The sequence below is a fragment of the Aureobasidium pullulans genome, assembly GCF_000721785.1.
Source record: "Aureobasidium pullulans EXF-150 unplaced genomic scaffold scaffold_3, whole genome shotgun sequence".
Taxonomy (NCBI): Eukaryota; Fungi; Ascomycota; class Dothideomycetes; order Dothideales; family Saccotheciaceae; genus Aureobasidium; species Aureobasidium pullulans.
In genome coordinates this window covers 274,778-298,581 of record NW_021941023.1, presented here as the reverse complement: position 1 = coordinate 298,581, position 23,804 = coordinate 274,778, and the positions used below count along the sequence as shown (strand labels likewise).

Here is a 23,804-nt window from a genome sequence, read left to right as displayed (position 1 = left end):
CCGCAAGTCGCTCAAAGTCGAGGACAATTATCATGAATGCTTTTCTCTAGTGAGAACAGATCCGAAGTGGGGGAGTGTGGAAGTCAGTGTTTGGGAAGGAATCACTGGTGTTGAGAGCGATGCACCGTCGATGATGGCAGCTCAGAATGGCGAAGACAAAAACATTGAGCGGTGGAGAAATGGTCCACAATCCGTCTCCCAATAATAGTTCTAGATACGGAGGAGGATGCGCCAAGCCGCCTCTTGCCGTGTTGTTGGCCTTAGACTTCGTATCGATATTGACAACTTCACGCCTCGAACCTCTAACAATAACAACAATATGTCAAGATCCCGTGTGCTAGCCATTTGTTGTCCAACTATGGGCGTAAGAATATGCTGCGGACCATTGCCAGCGATCTAAAAAAATTATTGTTAGGCATTTCATCGCCTGGCTTGACGTTCAGCACTCTACTCTGCAGTAGTGTTGCATTAATGCACCGTACTGCTGAAGATATCCATAGGATATCAGGCCACTCCGCTAAGTCGTAGACCATGATTCAAGTAATGCCTTGAAGTAGAATGACGAAGGACGAGCACTGGATGTATATATACAGCAGAGGTATCAGTGACCAAATTCCCTTCCATCTCATCAAGTCAATCTTCCTCGCCTATCACTTCATCATCCAAACATCCAGTCACTCCACTCCTCTATCACTCTATCACAATGAAGGTCACTGCCACCACCTCAGCCGCCATCATGGCCCTTACATCCTCCACCCTGGTCAACGCAAAGGCCTGGACAATGCACATTTACAACGACGGCGGTGATTGGCAAGGCGTCCCCATTGTAGCTTGGAACGGCCAATTCGTCGCAGCACTGGGAGAGTTCGACACCACCGCGACCTGCCAGCCCGAAGTCTGGAATTGCACTGGCAAGAACACCACCATGATCTCCGGACTGGACGAGGCCGGCACAGCCAACGACCTCTGGATGGCAATCACCCAAGCCGGCGGCCAGAAAGTCTACTGGCACGACGCCCCCAAGGGCACCAACATTCGCGGATACTCGTACCCACTCAGCTACACAGCCGCGAGCTACAGTGACGACGCCAGCGTCATCAAGACCGATGTCGTGGGCCAGAAATTCGGCGTCTTGAATGTTACCACTGGCGGCTTCAGCCCTGACGACGACACGTTGAGATTGGCAACCATGGACAGCACGGGCAGATTCAGCACGACCTTTGCGCTGTGCTCGGCCAATGTCGCGGACCAAGATTACTACCGTCTCACTGTTGGTCAGGGCAAAGGGTGTACTCCCATTGACATTGAGTTGAGAGAGAGCGATGTGGATGCGCCCCAATTCTACGATTGCCGCGGTTGCCAATTCAGAAACAACAGGGATGATGATCCGGTCTGTGAGCGCCCGTTCTGCTTTGAGACGACATCTATGTTCACTTGATTTATTGACATCTCTGTGTTGGGGATCGGAAGGACATTCACATGGGAAAACACAGGTTGTTCGTGACAAAGGGGGTTGAAACGAACGGAATATAGCTTCGACTTTCATGTCAACTTACTCCGGCGTTGCATTGTCGAAGCAGACAATGTCTCAATATTTGATGTATAATCATAGAAAAATTTACAGGTCTTTGGATATGCTCAGTCACACCAGTGCTATACCACAGTGAATCTCATCATCGCCTCCCGCTAAAGTATCCGCGAACGTCTAACGATAGACTCACGGCCTTTGTGATGCAATAAGACCTAATCGATCATACATGAAAACTGCTGGCCTTGTGAAAGCGTGAATTTACGATGCAGGCTTGGACAGAAGATTGTGGCACTTGGAAGACCGAGTTCAAGTAGGAAGGAATAAGATCCTTGTTGATCCGTTTGTGAAAATTGAAAGCTCTGGTTACAGAAGTGTGAGCCATGTCCATAGGCCGAAAAATAATGCATGATACTCTATCCAACAAAAACACCTGATGTAAGAAAACCCGAACCTTGATTTGCGCATCAAAAAAACTCCACGCTTGACTTTTGGTGTAGTCTATCCTGTCTTCGTCGTCTCTTCCGGACGTCTAGTCCTCGAACTGGATACCCTTGGGGGTCTGGTCGATGATGCCACCTCTGTAGCTACCACGCTTGCCCTTGTTCTTGGCCTTGGTGAAAGCCTTGCCTTTGGTGACGATCAGAGCCTCGTGGGCCTTCTGAGCGTAGTCGTAGGGAACAAAGGCGTTGCTAGTCAGACGAGGGTCGACCCATTGGTCCTTGGGGATGCGGCTGAAAGGTACATTCTCCTTCTTTGCGCGCTTGATGTTGTCTTCGGTGGCAGGGACGGCGACTTGCTGCTCAGTCTCGCCGAAGGCGCCTCCGAGCTTACGCTTGCGGCTGGGGTGCATGTGTTCATCTGCATCGTTCGAAGGGGCGGCGGTGCCCTCAGCTTGACCGAGAGCTGAGCTGGCAGGGACCATGATGGTGTCGACTTCGGCCTTGATGGGGGCAGGAGCATCTGCAAGAGTGACGCTTGAGGCGGCAGAGTCGGAGACGGGCTCGGCGGCCTTCTTCTCCTTCTTTTCCTTCTTCACGGGCTTCTCGGGCTTCTCGGCCTTCTCAACCTTGACAGCCTTTGCGGTCTTCACGGGCTTCTCAGCCTTCTCGGCCTTGACGGCCTTTGCGGGCTTTGCGACCTTCTTCTTCTTGTCACTTTCGCTCTCGCTGTCCGAGTCAGAGTCTGAAGAATCGCTGTCGGAGGAGGATGAGCTGTCGCTGTCGGAATCGCTGGAGCTGTCGCTGTCTGAAGATGAGGAGTCGGAGTCGGAAGAATCGCTGTCGCTTGAGTCGGAAGAGTCACTGCTGTCCTCGCTCTCGGAGGAAGACGAAGCAGAGGAAGAGTCGTCAGATGTGTCGGCCTTCTTGACAACCTTTGTCTTCTTGGCGGCGGGCTTCTTGCTCTCATCATCGGAAGAATCGGAGTCGGAAGATTCGGATGAAGGAGGAGTGGCCTTGCGCTTCTTGGTAATTTCCTTCTTGGAAGACTTCTTCTCAGATTCGCTTTCGGAGTCTGAGTCGGACGAGTCGCTGTCACTGCTGTCGCTAGCGTCGGAGGAGTCATCGACAGTTGCGGCGGCGGCGGTCTCCTTGGGGCGGGACTCGAAGAGGGCGGTCAGAGAAGTGTTGGTGTTGGTGGTGAGAGCGAGGCCCTGGTCTTTTGCCTGCTTTTGGACGGCTTTGGCGGCCTTCTCGTAGCCATTGCTGGAGAGGAAGTCGTTGACAAGAGCGAGAAGCTCGGGTGACGGAGCTGCGGGAGACATGATGTGTTAGGTTGATGAAGAGCAATAATGCGGAAGGCAGCACGAAAAGGCAGTCGCGATAGAGAAAAAAAGACGAAGGTTCGGTAGACGCACCTGCTCGGCCCGCGCTGCCGACGCTGATTAGGGCAGAGGGTCGCGATAAGTGGAGGGCAAAGGCGCGTCGTGCCAAGGCTCACACGCTGAATGTCTCCGCAAGTCGCGGAAGAGAACAGGCTTCGGGCTGTGGGCTTCCTAGTGCACTAAGGTTCGTGAGGGTGAGTTGCAAGTTGAACGGCTTGTTGCAATCTATCCGTCATCTTTCCTACGCGTCAAATATTCCCAGCCACCTGTCCCACTCGCCTTTCGACTACCTGCTAGCTTTAGCAAGCCCGGGCGACCCTCTCCAGATGCAGCTGCAGATAGCTACGTCGACAGCATGAATGGCTCGCAGTCGCGCAACCCGTCGGACTCGGCCATGCATGACGCTCGAGGCAGGAAACCCTCGCAAGCTGCACCCATGTCCAACTCCAACACAATGACCCGCGCCGAGCGCTTCGAGGATGAGAAGCGACGTATGGTCGAGAGCTGCTTCTCAAAGCTCGACCAGAACGGACAGTGTATGCTGAACTGCTGCCTCGACCCGACCTGCCCCACTAACATCTTCTACCAGTGGCCGAATCGTACATCACACACATTCGCATAAGCGAAGATGCAGCTCACCCTTCAACTCCTCCGCCGCCGACCTCAGCTCCTGACAACAAGAAGCCTCGTATCATCGTCGTAGCCGTCCGTAGTACTGGTCGAGTTCGCATGCACAAGGCTCGCGAGAACAACAACGGTTCTTTCTCCATCGGCAAAACTTGGAACCTCGAGGACCTTTCGGCCATTGAATCCTTTGCCTATCCCGATCCGAACGCGCCTCCACCGAAACAGAACTATTACCAATGGGCCGGTAGTGTCGGCTTCATTGTCACTATTTCGAAGCCCTACTATTGGCAGGCGGCCACGTCAAAAGAGAAGGACTTCTTCGTTGCTAGTTTGGTCAAGATCTACCGAAAGTACACAAAAGGCCAAGTCCCAGATCTGCGTGGCTTCGATCCTCGCGATGTAGAGCAAATGCTTGGTCTGGCTCCAGGCCAGCAACAAGCGCCACGTAGTTCTCCTGCTGTTCAGGATCGCATGACTCCTCAAAACACCCCTCCTCCGCCTCGTCCACCGTTCGCCGAACAACAGCGACCGTCCTCGCAAGATTCACGACATCGATTGAGACCAACACCTGAGAATGGCGACACTCAACCTGGTGGTTTGCAGCCACAGTCCAGAGCTCCACCGGAGAGAGGAGTGCGACAACGGCCTAGCCGCGAGCAGATGCAGAAGCCGAGTCGGGAGCCATTGCGCGCCCCAAGCCGCGAACCTATGCGTGCTCCTAGTCGTGAACCCATGCATCGCGGTCCTGCTCCTCCAGCTCTTAACAATGGCCCTCCTCCAGGTGCTCGACCTCGCTTAACGCCAAAGTCTTCCAGAGCCGAGTTACAACAACCTCCCGTATCTGACTCCCCGAATGCCTCTTTCGCTTCATCTACAAGAACCAATCCTATAGTTTCTGACCAACCTCCACAACTAAGCCAGCCATCTCAACAACATCCTGGACAGCTAGCCCCTGTTCGTGCCGAAGGACGTCAACAAAGTTATCAGAGTGTGCGAAGCGATCGAAGTATCCAGAGCCAACGTAGTCATGAGTCTACCGAGCCAGCAGCTACCGAAGTCAGCATGTTCACGTCCACGCTCAATCACTGGAAACCTCCCTCACGCGAACCTTCTCCTATGAGGCAACCTTCCCCTAGAAAACCACAGCCTCACCCTGCCACTATCGATCACGGCGAGCCACGCCCATCGGTATTTGACACGCTCAAGAATCAGCGCCAGCCAGGTGCTGTGAGCCAGCGCGAGCGACAGCCATCAGTGACCCCAACGGACCATTTTTCCAATGATATTCAAGTTCCTCCTGAGCGCAAGCGACCTTTCATGGCAGGAGGCCGAAAATACAGCGCTGCTCCAAGCGAAAATGAATCGGATTCGGAAGCGCTACGTCCTCCGCCTCTTTCAACTAGCAGAAATGTGTCTGGAGCTAGCACTAACATCAGTACTGTCGCAACCGTTGGTCGTCCCTCGAGTCCTCGCGGTTTAGGCATCGAGAAGCACCTGCCCATGCCCGGAACTTCTGATCGCGTCCCGGGTGCTTTCTACGACACTCCTACTGCTTCAAGTGCTGATCTTGCTTCTCATCAACTGCCGCCGGAGCCGCAACCTGAGACCAGAATACCCGAGCCTATGCAAGCTCCCACTCTCCCATCTATAGAGCCAGATGAAGCGCCTGCTCCGGTGCCTGAATCTAGAGAAGTTCTCTCCGACGAAGACGAGCACCGTCCTGGACTTGGACCTATGTTCAAGAAGAAAAATGGACCGAGGCTCGCAGATGCCCTCAGAAAAGCGGCAGCAGCTCAGAGTGCATTCAAACCTCGCGCTGGCGGCGCAGCTGAGCGTATGAGGGCTATGGCAGATCCCGCTAACAAGGGACAAGGACCAGACGGTATCACTGGTGTCGTTCCTGCTCCTTTGAGAAAGCAGAGTGTGGATATCGACAGATCGGAATTGCCCGTTTCTCCCATGAAATCAGAGTTCCCTTCATCTGTACCAGAGACCCTTCCTGAAGTAGAGACAAGAAGCCATGAGCCCGAACCTCTGCCGAAGGTCGCAGATGTCACAGCGCAAGCTCACAAACCCGTCGATGGATCAGCCGTAGAGGGCTACTTCGACCCACCGGAGCCGCAACAACAGGTCGAGGAACCGGAAGTACCTGTGGTCGTGCCAGAACCCAGAAGACCGAAAAGGAGATCGGCGCAGCAGGAGAACCATCTTCGATCTCTCAACATTGATCCGAGGTTACTTGACGGGAGAGGCATTCAATTCGAGTCCATTCTTTCCGATTTTGGTTGGGGATCTGGTATCCTGAAAGGAAGACAATTGGAGGATTTAGAGGCTGATCTCAAGCGCGAGCTGGGTCGTGTTGAAGCTGGCAGCTGGTTAGGTCATCTCGAACAGAAGGACGACCGAGTTGATGCCGTTGATCAGATGCTTGATCGAGCGATTGCCGAGTGTGATGAGCTCGATGGACTTCTTACCATCTACTCTGCGGAATTGAGTACCCTCAACGACGATATCTCCTTCATCGAGGCACAGTCTCAGGGTCTGCAGGTACAGACGGCTAATCAGAAGATCCTCCATACCGAACTGCAAAAATTGGTCGACACTATCTCGATTTCACCACGACAGTTGGAGCCGCTCAGGCATGGAGATTTCGGTAATCCGGAAGCTTTGATGTCTGTTGAATCCTCCTTGCTTCTTCTTTACAAGGCTATGGCTACTATAGATCCTTCGGTACGCTCAACGAATGCTCTGAGTCGATCCGGTCCTGCAACGGGTCTTGATACCAGCGACATCGGCACCATGAACGCTCTGCAGGAGAAACGGAATGCATACATGCGAGAGAGCGCCGAGTTCTGTCAACGTTTGGTGCGTTACTTGGACAACTCGTTCGCCTCGGCACTCAGTGCTGCTAAGCCTGCACTTCTGCAGCATCCTGGTGGTATTGGCAATGCCACAATGAAGCTTAATGGCTCAGGGTTTAATTTGGCTCGTGCCAATCTCTGGCAATTCAGCCCACTGCTTCTTTTCACGAAAGAGACCAACATGTCTGCATGGCAAAACATACTCCGAATATACCAAACCAAGGCTCGCCCATTGTACAACGATGTCTTCCGAGACAATACCAATAATTGGAAGAAGGGAGCTCGTACAGCCACTGGCGAAGCCACTGAGCTACTCTTTACTTCCGTTGAGAAGGAGACCTCTGAAGGTCTTACCAGCACTGCTCGCAAGCTGACAGTCAAGCGATCTCAGACTCTTGCCAAGTCCTTCCGTTCTGGTGGTGGCAGTGGAGGAGACAAGCCCACAGCCGTTGATAGAGCCCAACCTGGCCGTATGGCACCATTTGAGGTCTTCAATGGGGTCCTCGAAGAACAGGTGCCATTGATCTCTATGGAACAAAACTTTATTGTGGACCTCTTCCACGCCACTAGTCTCGAGAACATCGATTTTGCAGACGCAGTCGCGGCTAATGTCCCCGAAGCTCGCATGGGTCCTGATCTCACTGGTAGACGATTGATGGAGCCTGATCGTGCTATGGCAAGACGTGTGTCCGACACCATGGAAGAAACCTTCGGCTTCTGGAAGGATGAATTGAGAACGCTTATGGAGTGGGCGAATGCCGGCGATCCTATCCAGGGCGTTGGTGTTCTCACTGTTCTAGCCATACATGCATACCGTCTGCAGGAAACCTCCCAAGAGTTCTTGCTTCATAATCTCAACGAAATTTCTTCACGCTTGCAGACACTCTTCCAGAAGTTTGTCGATGAGCAGATTCATGCCATCGAGGACACAAAGGTCAAGATCAAGAAGCGCAAGGGTGTCATTGCTTTCATGAAGATCTTCCCTCTATTCTCAAATGCCGTCGAAAGCACATATCTGTCGGCAGCTCGAGAGTACGACGGCTACGGAGCAGTACTTGGTGCGCGTCAATTGATTGATGATGCATACATTCGTATCAACCGAGCCATGTGGGATTCACTGAAGGTCATTGCGAGAGAGTCGCCCACTGCCGCTGGTGCTGCTACCTCTGCCACAACGGCACACGGTCTGGAATATGAAGACAAGGAGATCTTGAACTACCACATCCTCCTGATCGAGAATATGAACCATTATATCGAAGAAGTAGATGATGGCGGCAAGGAAGGCTCTGTACTCGCCGAGTGGAAAGCAAAGGCCTTGATGGATCGCGCTGAACACATGGAAGAATATGTCGGTCGCGTGGTTCGCAGGCCACTCGGCAAGATTAGCGTAAGTGGCCTTTTCACCCTTCAACATGAAAACATGCTAATTGTTCATCCAGGACTTCGTCGAAGGCGCAGAAGCTCTCCTCAATCAAAACATGACGGGCCCAAGCATCGCCGCTCGCCCCCTCTATTCCCGCCACAACACCAAGAAGCTCCTCGCCTCCCACGACGGCAAGAGCATCCGCAGCGGCATCGACACTCTCCGCAAGCGTATCGAAAAGCACTTTGGCGACGCGGATGAAGAGCAGTTATCACGTCAAATGGTCACTATGGTTTGCAAAGAATGCGAACGCAGATATGACAATGTGTTGGATCGGCTGACAAAGGCTTGCAATATTTTGTACAAGGAAGACGAAAAGGGTGTCACCATCGATTGGAGCAAGGAAGATACAAAAGAAGGATTCAAGAGGATTTGAGTTTGAGAAACGAAAAATGACAGCTATGAATCTTTTTGCATAGGGAGGATTTTGTTCTTTCGTTTTCATGCATGGATGCAATGCAATGCAAATGCTACCTTTTTGTTATTCTTTGCGGCGAATGTTTTGTTCTTGTATACCTGAAGGAAATGGATGTATTTGTGGTCGACGCCATCATTGGGGATCACAATCTTCTCCCGAAATCTCGTTTTATGTCGATTCTGATCTATCCTTCTAGCTTCCATGCTCATCCTCGACTGCAGTGAGATAGAAAGCCTTGACTAGACAAACTTGGTGGTTCCTTCTTCAAATCAACATTGCGATCACGATTGCGGTTTCCTTGTCAATTTTGGTTTGTTCCTTGCTAAATGACATTTGTCGGTTGCTCCTTCTTCATTGGTGCGCTTTGTCGTGCCCTCCTCATCACTTGGTCGCTTCTTCCTCACAAAACTGATCGCTCCTCCTCTTGTGACATCCCTTTGTCGATTGGAGGGTTGTCCAATCAATAGCTTTCGATGCAGGTGCTTGCAGGAGATCTTCACGAATTCACTAGTGGTGAGATAATCCGCACCTGTCAATCACGGCACCCCCTCGATCGCTGATTTGGAGAGACTCGCGAGGGACAGTGAGCAGCCCCCAAGCGCGAACACCAGGTCCCTGATACAGCAAATCCATCCACTCTTCGTCAAACACCCATGGAGAGAACGATTCTGTCATGTTCGATGGAAAGCCCGGCTCTCTGTGCCAAGAGTCTCAGAAGTGACTTTGGAGTCACTGACCTTGATGAGGACCTTTGTCTCTTCATCTCCTGCGTTGATGATTCGATGATCAATGTCCACATCTCGGTTTCGCTGGTGGCTGCTAGCTGGGCTGAGGTGGTATACAGAACCAGAGTTGTGTTGACCGCTGTGATCTTGCAATTTGCTGCAATGAGGTGATTGGCATATTTATATCCTTAATGTCGAGGATACGATTGACTTGGTCAATGAGGGTACAGTCTTGTGAATATCATGGTTGACCTTCATCGTAGGTGCTGGTCAATTATGAATTGTCTCATCACAGGGACAAAACAACAATATTCGACCATTTAGGAACAACCAAGGAGGAGCTCGCATCGAGCATTAGAGTATAAAATACGAACTAGCTGCACCCAACATTCTCTGGACACGTACATCCAAACTGGAGATCCTCGGTACAGAAAGAAGTCAAGGTTAAGGCGTGGGTGGAGATGGAGAGTGTCTTTTTAGTGTAAGCCCTGTTCTATGCTCCCGCTGTAGGGACTGACAGGTAGACCAGGTCAACGATACTGCTCTCTTTTCACTTGTCTGCAGCATTGAGATGAGAAAATGGCACTAATCTTGAAGCCGCCGTGTAAGAGTCACTGACCTCTTCTTGCCTGTTCGTTCTTCAGATTTTCTGTGGTAGGTCAGCACCCAGCCACTTTGCGTTGACCACGGGCCAGTCGTAAGATGAGGTGATGGGACATTTGTTCAATCTAGCTCTAAAGTCCATCACGATGGATATGCGTTTTATGCATCCACCTGTACAAGTCACGCTAATGATTCATCCCTGAATCCAACACCCCTTATGGTCCTAACATCTCCCCCACCACAACTCTCTCAAACTCCCGCACCTTCCCGTACCTTGACTCACTGCTGCCTCGCCCTTTCTACCTTTATATACTAAACATTCCTTGTCCCTTGTAATAATCAGCCGTGGTGGTGTAGTGGTAGCATACTCGTGTTACGTTCGGGCACGTGCGCATTCATTTCCATACAAGCGTGGTCCCGATGAACATGGGTGGTCGCAGGTTCGAATCCTGCCCATGGTGCTTATTGTTCTTTTTTTTTGCTTGGTTGTTTTTGGGTGTTGGTGTTTTGGTTTTTGCTTGGTCTTTTTAGGTGTTGGTGTTTTGGTTTTGGTTTGGGATCTGTGGTTTGGGGTTTTGGTGTTTGATCTTAGGTGTATATGATGACCGGTTTTTGGGTACTTAAGGACACATGGTCGGGAAGAGGTGCATATAAAGATTGATACATGATGGGACAGAATTCTTCCGTTTAGGCAAGAAGCACTGGAACAAATTTGAACCAAATCTGCAAATGGATCCAAATCCTGCCCAGCTCTCTGATGCAGACATTCTTGTTTTACAAGACAGTGAAGGCGTATGGGGAGGAGGTAGGTCTGTGATGCCATCTTTTGTCCCGTCATCCCAAGGACAGCGCAAGGGATGTGGCCGCTTTGGATTCGGTTGTCATGATCTGCTTGGCTAGGATATGCAAGAAGTCCGAGAGTCACTGACCTGAGAGTCTCATCTGCTGTGTTGTCTTCCCCAGCCTTGTGCTAGCTATATTGCTTTCTAAGTCCTCAAAAAGCTATTGAAGAGGCAGAGTTTGATACACAGATCAGGTGAATGTCATAATCGTTGTAGTCGCATCTTGGTTGCAGAAAGCAGTTTCTTATACTCTTGCCTGGATAAGCTCGAGATAGATGTCCCTTTGAGAGAAGCAATCTTTTCGGACAACTTCATACTTGTAGACTGTAGAGAGGGAATGTGAGAGATACAAGGAAAGTTATCTTGCTCTATCGACACAGACCGCCAGAGATTTGGAACATTGGCTAGAGATTCCACCGTGACGACTGTTCTAATAAACACACCAGGTTGTACTGCCGATATGAGACAGTAAATTCCGAAGAAAGTCTCAGAAAGTAAGCATTGCATAGACCATCCATGGACAGCTCCTCCGGTCAAACTCTCGGAAACTTCTTCTGCCACCAGTACGATTGTTGTGTCTTCGATGTGCCGATATGTGCAGGTAAGGAGAGGAATGAGGTCAGTGATACTGTTCTCGCCTTACACCTCCTGTGATGAAGGGACGATAAAGACATAGCTGACCACATCGTCCAAAACCAGGAGTCATTGACCTGTAATGGTTCTTCGGCGGTCGAGCTTGGTACACATCCCAGAAACACTATCTGACATAACCTTGCTAAGGCTGTAATGAGCTTTGTGTCCAGAGAGAACCACCGAGATATGGTCGCGGTATGTATCGAATGTCCAGGCAAGACGATCGATATAAATTCAACACTCTGTCAACCCAATTTTGACTCCGAAACATTCGAAACATTCGAAACATTCGAAACATTCGAACCAAGCGAACTCGTTTCGAGGGCAATCGTTTCGAGTGCCGTTCCGCACTTTGGGCTACCCCTGAAATTATATCTAGTACCAGAATCTATGCCTCGACAGAGCAACCTAGTGGCTTTGTTAAAGTACATTTGATGAAAGCGATTCTCTTCTCAATGACTATAACAACATCGGCAACAACGCTATAGCAAGGATCTAGGGATCTCAAGGTGTTGGCATGATTGGTGCAAGGGTAAAGTCAGTTGTACCGCGACAGAGCAACCAGTACATCCCTTGTGAACAGCCCTGCGCACGTGAGAGACATAAACCACTCGGGTCCACGATACCGCTCGCCCCCCTCTTTCATCTCTGATCGCAACTGAAAGGCCCATATCATTGCAGTGACGCAATCTTGATGTCAAGTCGTGAAGAACGTGAGACGCGAATCGGTGTCACCGACCCGCTGCCTTAGTATAGTGTTACTGCTTGCACTGTTGGAACCGTCAAACAAATCATGGAAGACCGCGAGCTTCGATGGACTTTGGCGAGAAAACAATCGCTTTAGGGGTTGGCAGAGCATTGAAGCTTACCAACGTCCAAGAAACGTCGGTCGTGTCTTATAGTCCAACAAGCATCATGTGAGAAGGGCGGCAGGTGCGTTTCTGAAACCAACAGGGCAGGAACAGATCCCATACCCGGGAGGACCTGATTTCATGGTCTACCTTCCAGAATCCTGTGCGAGCATACCGGCGAGCGAGGGGTTTGGCAATATATGGAGATGGTGATATCCAGGACAACATTTCTGGCAGGCGTGTGAGGAACATGTTTGCTTGTTGGTGACAGTCATCGATAGTCATATTCGTGAGCAGCAAGGCGATGGGCAAGTTCGTCTGTAACATCCTCGGCAGTCTGAGGCACGAAAAGAGCCGTGACAGTGACTATGCTGCTCATTCCGAGCGCACTTGCTTGAAGCTCTGCCGAGCAAGGCACTTGATCGTTGGAAGTGTAGCGCTCACGGTATCCTTTCCCGACTGAGGCAAGAAAGAGGCGGCGCATATGCTTCGAGGGTCGACCTGCGTTATCCTCCAGTCCAACTTGGCAGTACGATGAAGGAGCTGGTGAAGATATCCTGCTGATATGTGATGTGAGCAACTCGATCTTATCAACCTGATCTTCATCACTACAAGCAGTGGTCCTGTAGTGGCCGGCGAGGCTAGTGGAACGTTGTCTGATCAGCTGGGTTGTATGCTGAAGAAGTTTTGACGTGCTACGATTGCTATTGGCATTGTGAATATGGCTCGGTGATATGGTCGACTTGGGTCATTCGGTATGGGATCGCATGCGAAGATGGCGTTTGCTGATCTTGAACAGTCAGTTATGGTCGTTGTATAGTCGACGGTGAGGAAACATACCAATATATTCACTCTGAGAAGCCGAGATGATGCAAGGCGTACTCTATAGAAACGCTGATGACCTTGATCAAGTGAAATTTGTCGGAGAGGCAAAAGTTGATGCCAGAGTTGCAGTTAGGAGAAAGACCATTCAAGTGGAGAGTCCTCCACTGATGACTCACCAAGTCTGTCAATTGAGAAGGTGGTGTGGTAAATTTGCTTTAACTACCTGTAGTCCCGCTTACATACCTCATCTACGCTGAGGTATCTGCCTCTAATCCCGACCACGTGATAGTGAACTCAATCAATACGCGAGAAGGTATAGATCATCGAATGGGGCTGCTGCCTCCTTTATATAGGTGCATGGATGATTGTCAAGTTCTAGTCATCAAAGCTTTGTCATATTTAACACAGGCCTTAGAGCTATGCAGCCATAGTCCTGTCTTTCCCTCTCAAGTGAAATTCCATGGTCGATGAACGTCTTGTATGGTTAGAGTTTCCGACGGTGTTCTGTGAGCACATTTGCCTGAGATCAAGTTTACATCCCATGAGATTTGAAGGAGCGGCTCACGACTGAGACTTCTTGCGGTGCATGAGTCAACTTGCTGAAGGCGCCAGATATGAGTTCCCTGCATCTATAAGAGAACGCAACACAGCGCATCTCCTACGTTGGCATCAATATTTCTTACAACTTGCCTCCCATTTCCCAGAATATTTTGTTTCTCTCTAGGCACCAGCATGATGATCGAGTCATTTACGGCTGTGCTCAAATGTATGCGCGCAACCCTGCCGTGCCTCTACGATCGGAAGGCTACGTTCTGCGCCCTGCTTCGGGTTGCAATGGAGGACCCAAGTTCCGTCAGAGCTCTTCAGAGGTACACAGCAATGGTCCCGACGCACGTTGTGAAACATCGTGCGATCCGGGACCCACAGGACGCTGGAAAGGAAATCAAGTACCATGAAAAGCGAGTGGATCCGCCCACTACGGTGCTTCGTGTTCCTGCTCGACCAAGGCGTGAATTACTTCATGAAGAGTATACCACAATCGAGACCAGGAACCGCTCTCGAGAATACGAAAAAAGAGGGTGTTGCGAGACCGACATAACGCATGATTTTGGATGTGTGTGTCTTGACAGAAAAAGTCTGCCACCTTCTTTTCAGTCGATGCTCAAAATCTTGAGCCACATTCTGGGTTATCTTCTTATCCCCGACGCTTTACTGAAGCTGGGTCGCAGGACTCGAGAACACGTTTCTATCAGGCGCCTCATTCCAGAGCTCACTTATGTCATGCAGATGGGCCTCGACTGGGATGTTCGAAATGTTTACCCTTTCCTCGAGCTCTTGCTTCATTATTATGGCTTGCATCGGCAAGTCTTTTGCGGAGCAGATCGACCAGGTCAAGGGGGAGTTGATGTTGTCATCGCCCTGAAGCCGATGAGCGAGAGGGAGAATCCACAAAATTTTCCCGCGCCTCAGGCCGTATGCGAGCCATGCATCCCGATGTGTTTAGTGGTAATCCAACGTGATCCCCGTGACGATCCGATTGACCGGCTCAGGACATGGCTGTCTGACAATCTGGAGTGGCTCGAAAAGAACGACCTGGTCCCTACCGCGGAGCACTGGCCTGTTCCCTACTTTCTTGTAGATAACAACAAGTGGACGTTTGGATTCGCAGTCCGGTCTGAGAACGGTTTTATGCTGTATGAAGAGTTCATTAGCAGCATGGGATGGCAGAACGGTGTTCAAAAGATTGTTGTGATCTTGAAACTTGTCATCGAGTCGACAATCCAGCGGCATTCCGAATGGTTCTATGAGAGGTTCCCGCAGTACGATTCGAGTGATGATGAGGCCTGTTGTTGTTCTGGGAAAGTCCCGGTGCTCCCGGTGAATCTGTATACACGGGTGGTCGGAGATGCTAAAGCCTGAGACGGCGGTGCTTGTCATGATCAGATCCAAGTTTGTTGGATATAATGCGTGGTTCCCCAGTTCTTCCGTACCTAGTTAATATTAATATCATGACCTTCCTGTTGCACTGAATCTTCTTCCAAAGTGTACAACAAGTTCTTCCAGGTGTCCTAAACATGAGAAGGTCCGGCGGGACCATCTGCACGGTGCAATCCGCCATGAACACGAGAGCAACGTGGAAGTGCGGTTACCTCAACTCATGGCATAAGCGCTGTCCTGCTTAGGGGACCATCCGAGAGCTTCAACAGGAGACAAGTCCGCGAGACGAAGAACCATCCACTATGTAGCTCTGATTTCCGTGCAAAAAAATCGGACCCCACAGGTGTAGGGTAACAGTCGGTATAAGAAGAAAGCGTAGTCGACGCGCGGGCGGTCCAGTCGTCGACTCCGTTCTTGGTTCCAACCGAATGGAACAAATATCCAAGTCTAGTAGCCCGATGGTTCTGATGTAAGCCATCCCGGTTCGCGATTGACCAGGACTCCATTGCAATTGTATGTGGTCGTCGCACTGCAGAGTATTTTTGTATCCGATGATCCGCTTCAGAGCCCACCTTCATGCATAAGAAGAGGGATCAACGACATAGGTCAAAGGAGCTTTGATGATTACTGTTTATAGGACTGCAATGTCGAGCGCGATGCATCGCACATTGGGCCTACGATTCGTCAATCAGGTCTTGTGACGGAATACATCCAGCTTGACTTTCCGGCATCATCCAGCACGCGTAGCTCGAGGGCTGGCTTGGCTGAAGATGATATAGACAACAAAGTCGCTTTCATGGGACAAACAGAACTGGGTCCAAGGGAAGTTCGACGGCAATTGGCATTGCTGACGGAAGAGCAAGACGATAATTGCAATTGCGAAGGGGTAACTTCTTGAGTGACGTTGGAGTCGGATCGTCCCATCATCCCGTGACGACGCGGTGTGTGCGCTGCATGCGCCACGAACGCCACAGAGTGGCTTGGGGCTAAGTCACAAGGTTTCTCTTGACCCACTTTTTCGCAATCAGAGGATTTGGTCGCAGGAGTTGCTTCCGTTCGAGCATGTTACCACGTAGCAGTTATCGGCCGTACCACCGAGTGCCACAACAGAGTTCGGTATGCCTGACTTGGATGGGTGCAAAGGGTCGTGGTCAGCAAGGTGATAGGTTCCAATAAAGCTAGCCGGTATCAACTTGCCAGAGACGGCGACACAATAACGATGGTCCGTTCAATTGGAAGTTCGGGGTCTTGAAGTCCGCGCGTCGAACGCAACTTCCTCTGCGCCAGAAGACGCTTCATCAGGGCACAGCTGGTTGCCAAGCTGACGACTGACATCATGGGTATGTCCAATTGCGTAGCCCTATCAGAAATCGATTTCAGGACAGGTCGTGGAGGAAGACGATGGTAGTTTATAAAGAGCAAAGTGTAGCCATTGGAAAATCACACATCAGACATCGAACAAGCAAGAATCAATCGAGCAAGTCAACCAAGACGACTTCCAAGCAAAGCAAATCACATTCACATTCACAAACATGGGTCTCATTCACAAGATCGAAGAGAAGGTGCTCCACCACGGTGAACAGAAGCAGCACATGTATGTATTGAGTGTTTCCAAAGCGGGCTTTTTCTCCTTACTGACCACAACAAGGCCTCCTCAGCAACAGCAACAAGGCTTCGGCCAGCAAGGCTATGGTCAACAAGGCTACGGCCAACAGGGCTATGGCCAGCCTCAAGGTGGTTATGGTGGTGGTGGTATGGGAATGAACGGTGGTCGCCAGGAGTTTGGCGGCCATCACGGTGGTGGCGACTTCAGTGGGCCTCCTCAGAACGGAGGTCAGTTTGGTGGTCCTTCCGGCGGTATGGGCGGACCTCAGGGCGGCATGGGAATGGGTGGTCGTGAAGGTCACCATGGCGGCGGTCATCAGGGTGGACCCCATGGTGGCGGCATGGGCGGACCTCAAGGCGGCATGGGCGGACCTCAGGGTGGTATGGGAGGACACCAGGGAGGTATGGGAGGACACCAGGGAGGTATGGGTGGTCGCGGAGGTCCTGGTGGCTGGTAGAAGATTGCGCTGCTCCAGCTTGAATGCCGCTCACCAGACTCTATTTTGATACCCGCATCCCGAGCCTACGCATGTAACGAATCAACACGCAACTTGAACTTTGCTCGAACGTCCGACAGACGCGGTGAACGCAGTGTACAAGCCGTGCACCTTGACGATTAGGTCCGCTTAAGACCACCTCATCTCGTATCCAAAGACTGTTCGGCGTAACAACTCGTCCTGCAATTGAGTGGTCAGTATCAAGAGAATAGTCGAAATCGCGGAGGATTTACATACACCAGGGTCTTCTTCAAACATGACCTTGTCCATGACCTTCTCCAAAACCTTGTCAACGACAAGCCCGTTCTCCTTTGCTAGATCGAAGAAAGCTAGATCCTTTTCCAGCAGCCAGGGTCTGTAGGGAGTAAAGAATACTAGCGCGGTTCCGTCTTTCTTCAAAGAGTTTTTGACGGTTTGGACAAGCTTGCCGTGTTCGGAGTGGTTGAACAGCAGGTCAGCAAGGATCAAAACATCGAACCCCTCATCCGGTTTCACCTCTTCAATTAGAGTTGAGGCATCAGCACCCCAGAGATATCCTTTCGCAACAATGGGAAGCTTTGCGGCACAAGCGTCAATGTTGTAAGACAAGTTCGCAATAAGTTCGGCGTCAGGGTAATCGGTCACAACGACACGCTTGGCAGAAAGATGTGCTGAGATGAGAGAGGGCAGTCCAGCACCAGCGCCTAGCTCCAGGACGGTCTTTGACTTTACAAGTTGAGGGTTCGTTTCGAAATGCAGAGCAATCGTTCGACCAGCGTTCCAGAGGAAATGTCCCTGATATGGCCGTCAGTTGAAACTCAGTAGCAAAGATTGAATCATTTGCCAAACAAGACAAGCAGGGTTCGAGTGATGGCCGTAGGTCGTTAGGTCGCCGTCCGAAATCAGACTCTCAGGCGGTGGTTTTCCCAATACTTGACCACCTGACGCTATGGGCAGCCATGACAATGGTAGTCGACAAAGACCTTCTACACACGTTACGTACTGGCTAAGAATTTTCTTGTGCGCCATTTGTTGTGCTGGACCCTGGTCATCGGACGACGCCCACATTGATTGGCCTGCGAAAGCCCAACCGTATATGACCTAGGATGCGTCTCGTGGGAGGAAAAAAAGCTGGAAAACCACCTACCCAAAGAGGATTATGCCCGACCAAGCGTAGAGTCAGCTTCGAACCGCCTTGTAGAGTGTAGTCTACGAAGCTGGGCTCTTTTTCGGCCTCGTAGAAGCCTTCGGGCTCTTCGAAGATACCCAATTCTCCTTCTGAGTCTGACATGTTGTTTGGAGAATGGAGTTGTCTTTTCGTCGAATCGTGGCGCGATATCCAGCCGCCAAGAGTTCCGGCGAACGGACCTTGGCGCGGCAACGCGGGGAATAGCCGTAGCAGATCTCCTCCGCTTGGGCTTGCTCACCAATTCCACCAACGTCTGTCTGCCCACGTCAAGTGTATATCAGAGGCCCTTGGTAGAAAGCTTGCGCTCCATTCCTCGAGACATTCTCCTTGCGAAGGAAATTCTGTCTCTGTGAACCTTGAACCTGCTGACGCCACGATTCTCCGGCTGAAACTACTCAAGGTCGAGAGTTAGTTGCAAAGGCCACTTCCCACGTGTCGCTACCGAATTACCATGGACATAGAAGGTGCGTTCAAGACGATGAGTTCCTTGAGAGTTTTATAAAGCGTGCCCTTCCCCCACCTCCCACCTCCTCAATTTCGCTCTCCATAATCTCAAGCCCCCCGAACCCACAGACTCCCATTCTTCTCTTTTCAACGCTTCGATCTTCCAATATCATTCTCTCATTCACACGAGCCTTTCAATATGGGCAAAGAGACCTTGAGGCCGACAGCCACCAAGATGCCCAAAACATCGACCGCCCTGACTAAATATCGATTAGCAAAGTCGTCGAAGTCCTCTGAGGAGAAGAAAGACCTAATAACTATTCGAGATGTGAACACTCGACTGAAACACAAGTTCGCATGGTAAGTCATCGCTTCTCATCGTCCGCACCAGTCTTTCCGCTTCGATCTCATCCACAAAAGATGGGACTCGGGTCGTCATCCTGCTTACTATGAATGCTATCGCGCTTGAGGCGGGACTGTTGATCAAGCCCAGATTCTTCGATCACTTGCGATATGTTATCCCCTTTGAACTGTCGTCGCTGAGCGGCTTCTCATCCAAGCGTATACATGTTGGATTTGTATACTAACACACTTCACAGCAACACTTGCATCCAAGGACACCGAGCACCGCTATGTGACCCCAGCAAGCATCGCAACAAGATTCTCTTCAGACGACCCACTCCCGGAAGGCCAGCTAGAAGTTGCGGACATACTCATCTACCTCACTGTGAATGTCGCGCGTCGCGGAAATTGTGTTGCTCTCTGACGAATGATCAATGGGACCTACTCATCGATGGTGGTTGCCCTGAAGCAGTCATGTACGACTCTCAGAAAGCACTTGAAGACGCATGGGCGGCAGCACAGGCCCCTAGCAACTTCTCCATGTACCCATATGGACAGATGATGCCGTATCGACCAGCACCAAACGTCGGCACACCCATGTGGCCAGGTCCGATGGGCCCATATGGCCAATCTTTGGCAAACCAACCCGGATATCTCGCTTACCCGCCTGCCCTTCCGAGCGTATACCCGCCATCAACACATCACCCTGCCTATCACGTACCTACACCTTGGGATGGGCCCAATAACAATCAAGTCTATGGTGGACAGATGAACGGCGAGCAGATGAATGTGGGACAGATGCATGAAACGCAGATGAATATTGCACAGATGAATGCCGCACAGAGCACTCACACATACACCAACTTCGCAGCCGATACAACAGCATCACTACATCTTTCCGAGGGCATGCCGTTCCTTCCAACGTTCACCCCGTACACAGCCCAAGCGTCTATGGCGTTGCCTGATGAATTCACCATGGACATGATCAACGAAGAGCGGATCGCGGCTCAGCCATCGTCCAACCCAACACAGTCGTGTTGCTCCTCGAGATCGCAGCCTCAACAACCCCAGCAACCTATGATGCAGACGATGCAACCGTCCTACTTTCCCACCGCTGATCCTCGGCATCAATTCCCCTGCATGCGTTGCGCATCTTCCGATTGCACGTGTGAAAATTGTCCTGAGGTCAGACAGACATCAACCGGTGCCTGGTCACAAGCTTGCGGTCGCGGTGGTCACCTCGACAGCACAATTCATCCCAAGCTTGAGTTTACTGCGTACGAGGAATTTCGCGATACTCCTGCAGAGCAAACAAATTTGCCACCGGCCCTCCATCAAGCTATGCCGGACATTTTCGCTGATCAACTCTTCGACAACTTGATGTCTGTGTCTGTTCAAGACCCCATGCTCCCACAATACCAAGGTAGTACACCTGCCCATCTTCAAGGCATCGACCGCGTTGAAGAGCTTCCGGACTCCTCGCCTTGCGTTACCAACGACGGCCCCGTCGATTTCTCGGCACCGAATGGCACCATGGACCCTAGATACTTTGAATTTCACCATCAGCAATGAGGCGCTGGTTAGCTATATCTCTCTTTTGGTTTTACGCATACTTCGAGCAGGGTGTTGGAGGAGTTACTCCGAAGCCGGCGAGCTTCGTCATTCATTATACCCTATGATTCTTGCGACTGTTTTGTTCTGCTTTTGTGGTCGGTTTCGTTGAGTAGTTTATCAAAAAGTACAATATCGACCAGATTGAATTGTAGTTCACGTATGCCGCGTACTTAGAACGCATCCTCGGTGAGCCCTTACATTGTACAAGCAGTCGCATTCAGTATTGCAAATCTATGTGTGGAACACTGATGGGTCGCTGCCAGCTTGATCCACTTTCACAGCCAGATGTGATAGAGTGCATGATTACCATCAGACGTTGTTTATTCTTGGCTGTTCCAGGTTGGCTGTGATGGAACCTGATCTCCAAACTCAGTGGCAGACCTTCAATTACATCTGATGATGCGGTGAGATACTGACACACAAAAGCTTCGCACGATGACCAGAAAGTGGTGGGTCGACATGCATCGAACTCTGCATCGTCCTAATCAGGCCGACCTCGACTCGAACGTGGCCAGTGTCGTAAGTCACATTCCTCTATACGGTTGACAATCATCTTTCGGGTTCCATCTCGGATGCTTCGTACACACTTCATGGTTCAACACTGCTCAAATCTGATACGCAATCGGGACTCAAAACCCATCATACTGGACTGGAAAGCTTGGAACGGACCCAGTACCACTCTTTACTGGAAATCGAAAGCGCTCGTGCCCAAGCTTAAGGTTTCTGATGTTCAGATGGTCTGCTTTTTCCTTCTACGTTTCACGCTACTCAAGCTTGGCTCTCCATGTTGCTTCGATGGCCTATCGAAGTAAAACGCATGCTTGGAACACACAAAACCTTGCAACATACTTCGGGCCCAACGTCGCCTTATGCATTCTGTTTTTTCCAGCTTACAAGATGGCTCTTGGACGTAACGAGTATATCTACGCTAATGTAGATGATGAGAGCGGACAAAACTCAACTAATTCTCACAGGTCTGACTCCCGCAAACCCTTGGCGATTTCTTGACGGTAGGTTCGATCGAGCGAAGCTATCAAATATCACATCGGGGCCTTCTCCGGACTGGGAAGTATCGGTCCATAAGGGTTGGTTAGCTGATACTCAGAACACACCTCACTCTCAAAACGCCCTACGAAAGATCATCCTGTTGGATTTCCTTCTTTGCGCGCGCCCTACCACGTGTGAACCCTGAGTTTATATTAGTACTGGCTAGAGTCGATCATTGTTTACAGACAGTCCTCTCCCCTTGGACACAGCCCCGATCCAAGGAGATCTGTTTGCTGTGGATGGTTAGACTAAGCTTTGCGTTGATCATACTTTCGAGGATCGAGTGCTGGATCTTGGATGTCGAACCCGATTTCAGAACACATTTACCTTCTCTTATAGCTTACCCCAAGGGTTTCAAGCTCCACATGATGATCTGCGCTGTTGAAGCTTGTGCCTCGACGTCTCCCCAGTCTACCAGTAACTCGTTTACTGACATACACGCCGTTGTCTACTGAGACGCCAATGCCTACCTCCACATGCAGAGGTTTCTCAACAGAATGTCGGAATTACACCTCGAACGACGCTGTTCGCCCTTCCTTCGCTCGATTCGCGCTTCCACTAGAATATCCATCGCATCCACAATCCTCAATCTACACACGCCCTGACCCACTCCCTCCCCATCTCCTTCTTTCGCGTTCTCCCCGGCTCCAGGTCTACGCACGTATTTCCTGCGATCTTGCGTTTTGGACTTGCTTTTGTCTTGCAGAAGGTGGATATCTTATGATACCACACATTGCCATTCGCTGTGATCTGTGGAGACATCAACGTTCTTGTGTCCGTCCTGCTATGGCCGACGTCTACTTCTGGTTTTATGGAGCATCGGTCCTGCGGACTCCTGTCAGGGTCGTTAACAGTCAATTTGGACTAGTTCCGCAACAACAGCTTCTCTTGCATCACGCCACCGTCTTTTTCTGTTGTCATCATGATTCTCTTGTGGTTTGCTGGAACGAGGTGTTCAAAGAAGACCATATCTCTGTTTTGTGCTTCACAGTGTATAGGTATTCAGCTGGATGATCAGCACATGTTTGTTGTGAAAAGAAATCAAAACTGAGCTCAAGCATATTCTAGCACAACCGTGTGTGCATGATATCCATGCAAATACCATGAAACAACACATCCAGCATATTTCCACCTCACCTTCTGTGCCTTTTAGGCTTACTTTTCGGGAGGAGAGAGAGAGGGGTAAGGCAGCTTTGGGAGGTCGTTGGTCCAGTATGCTGTGATCCCCCGTCGAATATCCGAACCCACACGTCAACTTGAGCAAGTTTGAATCGTACACCTGGACATGTTATAAATTCCGCCTTGTCTGTTCATCTGTTTCTCGTTTCCTTCGCTTTCACCTCGTTTTGCGTCTACCTTGTCACCAATTTTCTCAGACAATTTCATCAATTGCAGACATGAGAATCAACCAGCAGATCTGGCTCTATGCCATCGCCAACCTTATCAGCATGGGCCTCGCTACCCCTCTCAAGAGCCCAGCAATGATGGGTTGGGAATCAAACTTCCCCTACACTTACACCCCCATCTACTACACCGCCGAAGATGTAGCCGATTGGAGCCCTCCCTCCCCAGACCCCTCCCCAGACACCTCCACCGGCGCCTCACCAAACCCCCACCACCTAACCAAACGCGTCTGGCCCTACGACAGCCCCTTCTGGGACGGCACCTTCCCCGCCGACCAACCACCCCCCAAAGTCGGTCAGTTGAACTGCGGACTCATGTTGGAAGCATGTTATCAGCAAGTAGACCTGCTACCGGAATACTCCGAAGACCACATCAGAGGCAAATTGTGGCCGCATTTCGCTTGCCAGGGTATGCTTTGTATTCAAACCAAGAAGCTTTGTGCGTATAAGGCTGGTTGGTGGTGTGGTGCTCCGTAGGTGTTGGAGAGGGGGAAGGATGGAGGAAGGGGGATTGGCATTGGGATGATGTGGGTTGCTTGATTGGTATGGTTATGAGAGGGGGAAATGGTGATTTTGGTGTGTTTT

At 50.7% G+C, this 23,804-nt stretch overlaps 8 protein-coding genes across 8 annotated transcripts; 6 read left to right on the top strand and 2 right to left on the bottom strand.

The window, feature by feature from the left end:
• Positions 1–553: 553 nt before the first annotated feature.
• M438DRAFT_342643 (uncharacterized protein) lies at positions 554–1,631 on the top strand. The gene has a single exon (XM_029904809.1). It carries the CDS (start codon positions 704–706, stop codon positions 1,436–1,438), a length of 735 nt encoding a protein of 244 aa, XP_029763655.1. The 5' UTR covers positions 554–703; the 3' UTR covers positions 1,439–1,631.
• A 429-nt stretch (positions 1,632–2,060) lies between these two features.
• Positions 2,061–3,293, bottom strand: M438DRAFT_371883 (uncharacterized protein; the record flags this gene model as incomplete). Its single annotated transcript, XM_029908302.1, has 1 exon — positions 2,061–3,293. One exon carries the CDS (start codon positions 3,291–3,293, stop codon positions 2,061–2,063), a length of 1,233 nt encoding a protein of 410 aa, XP_029763654.1.
• Positions 3,294–3,537: 244 nt separating this feature from the next.
• M438DRAFT_402877 (uncharacterized protein) lies at positions 3,538–8,942 on the top strand. The gene is made up of 3 exons (XM_029909623.1): positions 3,538–3,889; positions 3,943–8,228; positions 8,281–8,942. Exons 1-3 carry the CDS (start codon positions 3,709–3,711, stop codon positions 8,638–8,640), a joined length of 4,827 nt encoding a protein of 1,608 aa, XP_029763653.1. The 5' UTR covers positions 3,538–3,708; the 3' UTR covers positions 8,641–8,942.
• Positions 8,943–13,893: 4,951 nt separating this feature from the next.
• Positions 13,894–15,081, top strand: M438DRAFT_352298 (uncharacterized protein; the record flags this gene model as incomplete). Its single annotated transcript, XM_029906784.1, has 1 exon — positions 13,894–15,081. The coding sequence occupies one exon, from the start codon at positions 13,894–13,896 to the stop codon at positions 15,079–15,081; it is 1,188 nt and encodes a 395-aa protein (XP_029763652.1).
• A 1,138-nt stretch (positions 15,082–16,219) lies between these two features.
• Positions 16,220–17,278, top strand: M438DRAFT_342639 (uncharacterized protein). Its single transcript, XM_029904807.1, has 2 exons — positions 16,220–16,693; positions 16,748–17,278. The coding sequence occupies exons 1-2, from the start codon at positions 16,632–16,634 to the stop codon at positions 17,160–17,162; spliced, it is 477 nt and encodes a 158-aa protein (XP_029763651.1). The 5' UTR covers positions 16,220–16,631; the 3' UTR covers positions 17,163–17,278.
• Positions 17,279–17,330: 52 nt separating this feature from the next.
• M438DRAFT_267465 (uncharacterized protein) lies at positions 17,331–18,471 on the bottom strand (the record flags this gene model as incomplete). The annotated part of the gene is made up of 3 exons (XM_029900188.1): positions 17,331–17,381; positions 17,439–17,975; positions 18,328–18,471. 3 exons carry the CDS (start codon positions 18,469–18,471, stop codon positions 17,331–17,333), a joined length of 732 nt encoding a protein of 243 aa, XP_029763650.1.
• A 279-nt stretch (positions 18,472–18,750) lies between these two features.
• Positions 18,751–20,913, top strand: M438DRAFT_362356 (uncharacterized protein). Its single transcript, XM_029907577.1, has 2 exons — positions 18,751–19,173; positions 19,413–20,913. Exons 1-2 carry the CDS (start codon positions 19,013–19,015, stop codon positions 20,725–20,727), a joined length of 1,476 nt encoding a protein of 491 aa, XP_029763649.1. The 5' UTR covers positions 18,751–19,012; the 3' UTR covers positions 20,728–20,913.
• Positions 20,914–22,865: 1,952 nt separating this feature from the next.
• On the top strand, positions 22,866–23,800 carry M438DRAFT_342635 (uncharacterized protein). The gene has a single exon (XM_029904806.1). The coding sequence runs from the start codon at positions 23,214–23,216 to the stop codon at positions 23,694–23,696; it is 483 nt and encodes a 160-aa protein (XP_029763648.1). The 5' UTR covers positions 22,866–23,213; the 3' UTR covers positions 23,697–23,800.
• Positions 23,801–23,804: the final 4 nt, after the last annotated feature.